The sequence below is a fragment of the Drosophila sechellia genome, chromosome 3L (genome assembly GCF_004382195.2).
Source record: "Drosophila sechellia strain sech25 chromosome 3L, ASM438219v1, whole genome shotgun sequence".
NCBI lineage: Eukaryota > Metazoa > Arthropoda > Insecta > Diptera > Drosophilidae > Drosophila > Drosophila sechellia.
Window position 1 is genome coordinate 20388754 of NC_045951.1, and position 3234 is coordinate 20391987.

At 41.5% G+C, this 3234-nt stretch overlaps 2 protein-coding genes across 2 annotated transcripts; one reads left to right on the forward strand and one right to left on the reverse strand.

The window, feature by feature from the left end:
- Positions 1 to 1599: 1599 nt before the first annotated feature.
- Positions 1600 to 2061, reverse strand: LOC116801091. Its single transcript, XM_032718681.1, has 2 exons — positions 1875 to 2061; positions 1600 to 1821 (listed from the first exon to the last, which is right to left on the reverse strand). The coding sequence occupies exons 1-2, from the start codon at positions 1954 to 1956 to the stop codon at positions 1652 to 1654; spliced, it is 252 nt and encodes an 83-aa protein (XP_032574572.1). The 5' UTR covers positions 1957 to 2061; the 3' UTR covers positions 1600 to 1651.
- Positions 2062 to 2211: 150 nt separating this feature from the next.
- LOC116801090 lies at positions 2212 to 2611 on the forward strand. The gene has a single exon (XM_032718680.1). It carries the CDS (start codon positions 2263 to 2265, stop codon positions 2557 to 2559), a length of 297 nt encoding a protein of 98 aa, XP_032574571.1. The 5' UTR covers positions 2212 to 2262; the 3' UTR covers positions 2560 to 2611.
- The last annotated feature ends 623 nt before the right edge of the window (positions 2612 to 3234 follow it).

The window sequence follows — 3234 nt, forward strand, 5'->3', positions numbered from 1 at the left end:
TATTGACATATTTTATAAAATCTACCAAACCTCTTGTTCTCGTTCTCATAAACATCTATACCTAGGTCAAGGTCTGTCCAAAAAACCTTTTTTTATGTATTGCCATTGGGAATAAAAATCGAGCTCTAATTATATTTAAACTTACTGGTAAAAAGAATACGATTCGAATTTTCTTTGAGTTAGATAAAATAGGTATATATACTTAAACTTACTGGTAAAAAGAATACGATTCGAATTTTCTTTCAGTTAGTGAAAATATTACTAAGGTGTTACCGTGGTTCTACAAGCGGAATCTTACTGTCCTTTAAAAGGATCACACAAGCCCCTTTAAGGTTAATGATACCTTTGGTATCTGAGTTATATATTTAATGCAATATTCACTCATAATGCTCGAGTCAAGTTATAAACGTTTGACTGTCGTTGAAATTCAAAATAAAACACTATAAAGGTTATATATTCTAGATCCGTATAATTAGGCTGGTCGATATAGTGTCCGCTTGTCCCTATGAACGCCCAAAACATTAGCGTCCACACATTTTAAAAATATTTAGATCTTTTTATTTTATTATTTTCTTGCCAATAAAACTCCTTGGTTACTTACTTTTATTTAAGAAATATTAATAAGTCGACTTTAATCCAAATTCATCAAATACCATTGTGCTACAAAGTCTACATATATACGCCTGGAATAAATTTGCCTCTTTTCTTACAGCTATATTTAATTTATGCCAATAAATTGCTCGAGCGAAAACAACATCCATTTCCGGCGAAGGCTGTCGGCTTACAATTTAATGCCAACACCCTTGACTTGCATATAAATGCTGGGTAAAAATAAGTTTACTGGCTTCGAATTGGCTGCCTACGCAGCAGGTCCTGTAGCGCGAAATTTGCAATTTCTGCATTAAGTCAACAGGGCGAATGAGTGTTTTCCATGGGGCGGGATTGCCTGAGGGAAAGCTGAGTGGGAAAACCCGGGAGAAGCGCTGCTGGTGTGACATTTGTTTGGTTTTAATTTCGGTTCAAAGGTTGCCATGGCTGCCAGACTCCCGCTTTGCAATTCCCCAAACCAAACCCTACGGCCGATGAAGTGTTCTGGGTGGACCATAACACTTTGCTGTCGTCGCAAATGGTGAATGCAAAATTGAAATATGGCATGAATTGCAGGAATGCACTAAGCCATGAAGTAACCACCAGCCACCCACTTCCAACTTTCCAGCTGCAAGTGCAAAATGGGCATGTCCAACACACGACGTCGTGCAACTATTTAATAAACATCAGCAGGGAATGGAGGCTCCATTCTTCATCCTCCTCCGCCACATCCTCCATCTCCTCCTTCTGGCAGCCCGCAGTTTCTCCACTCATTTTGGCTGTGGTCGGAGGAGCTTTTGATGTCTCGCTCGGTTGCATTTAATAAGCTGCCGGAACGCCAAAGGGGAGGAGGGAGTGGCGGGGTCCTTTGATTCCAAGTCAATGAGGAAGCCTTAGGGAATTCTGCGATCACGGATTTCTGGCCTGCAGATGGTAATATACACTAACAGTAGTTAGTCAAGTGCTTCTCAAAAAACTATTTTTGATGCAGACGTACTTCATCCCAAAAAGTAATAGCATTTCCAAGTCAGCTTTATTCCAGGTTTAATACCTTCCAGCTAATTTAATCTTCCATATATTCAACTTCGTCAATGTTAAAATCTTGTTTTTTTACGCAGCAAACTTCAAATTTGGGGCACAGACCTACTGGTCTGTTTATGAAACAATCGTCCTGGTTCACACATTGTGCAAGAAGCGAAGATCTGGTTATGTTAGCATTTGTTTCCTCACAAACTGAAAAGTATTATATATTTATGAATTGTCAAGAATTAAGATGACATGCTTACGAAGTGGCTTGTATATGTGACCCTGTACAAATCCGATGCTAAGTGTCGCTAGTAAGCAAATCAACACGACCTTTGTCATCATAGTGAGGGGACAAAATGATGATAGTATACTCTCGGAACTACTGAATATCTTAATTACCGAAGCGGTGCAAATGAAATAGACTTCGTTCTGGTTGAATGTGCCAGCTTATGCAAGGCATTTTCCAGAGCTTCATAATTTATATGCCCTTCGATTTGTTGTGCAATTTATTGGATTCCTGCACAGTTTACTTTCTGAGCAAGTGCGAATGGAATACAAAGAAAAATGCTGTTTGCCAGTGCTGGTAAACAAAGGAAACCCACTGCCAACTGCTAAGCCCGGCCCTTTTAGCTCTTCCAACTGCTCTGGATGGATGCCAGCTGCTCGTTTGGATGGGTTGGAATTCACAATAAACCAGGTCCAGACCAGCACCGGAACCACGAGGAAGTGACGAAGGCAACGGCGACGGAGCATCTGGAGCAGCAGCAAAAACCCAAAACTATTTGCACTCAACGGCGGCAACAAATGTTGCTGCGGTGTTGCCTTGTGCTACTTACGGCTGCCATTTTATGGCGATGTGGATGTCGAAGCCGATGTCGGTGTTTTTGCCCCAACACTCAGCATCCTCGCCAGGATTCCAAGCCAAAGTATTCCTCGCCGTGCTGAGCAAATATGGAGGCGCCTGGTGATGTGTTTACAAGTTTGTGAATTGTTGTCATTGTCGTCATCTGGTCGGGCTTCAACTGACTCTGCGGCTCCCCCCGATCTTGGCCAGCACTTGGGTGCTCAGTCTCAGCCCGCTTTTCATTACCAATAGCTGGAAATCCCCTGCTGCCCCTCCCCTGTTCCCAATTGCAAACATCAATCAAGCTGCATTATGCAAATATTCGCTCGAAAGTTGCAACAAAAGCGCATCGAGCTGGGGAGAAGTGAAAGACGACAAATGGGAAATCGGAAATGGGTTTGGGTTTGGGTTTCGGTTCGGGTTTGGGTTTTTCGGGTGCTCGAGATTGGAGAGCAGCCTGTCAGACGTCAAAAAGCAGTTGCTATCCGTTTCACCGCCTCCCATATCCCATCATCCATCGCTGCTGTCAGTTGCATTACTGAGACAACAAGACGAAGGTTCATCAGTTACACTGAGAAAAAAGAACGCCTATAGTCTCTTAAAAGGCTCATGTTTTGGAAAACGTGTAGTTGTTAAAGCCTTATTTCTATTATTTACATATGTTTATGTAGTAACACTTACCATTATTTTTTTTTCCAACTCTTCGTCCATGGAAACACATATGTACATATATCTAATCTTAATCATTAAATAAAATAGAAAGAATTCAGTTTACT

Bases quoted from the DNA above. Each gene is read 5' to 3' on its own strand.
- LOC116801091 (XM_032718681.1), bottom strand. From the start codon at position 1,956: ATGATGACAAAGGTCGTGTTGATTTGCTTACTAGCGACACTTAGCATC. The intron at 1,822-1,874 runs GTAAGCATGTCA...AATACTTTTCAG, and splicing joins TCACATATACAAGCCACTTC to TTTGTGAGGAAACAAATGCT.
- LOC116801090 (XM_032718680.1), top strand. From the start codon at position 2,263: ATGGATGCCAGCTGCTCGTTTGGATGGGTTGGAATTCACAATAAACCA.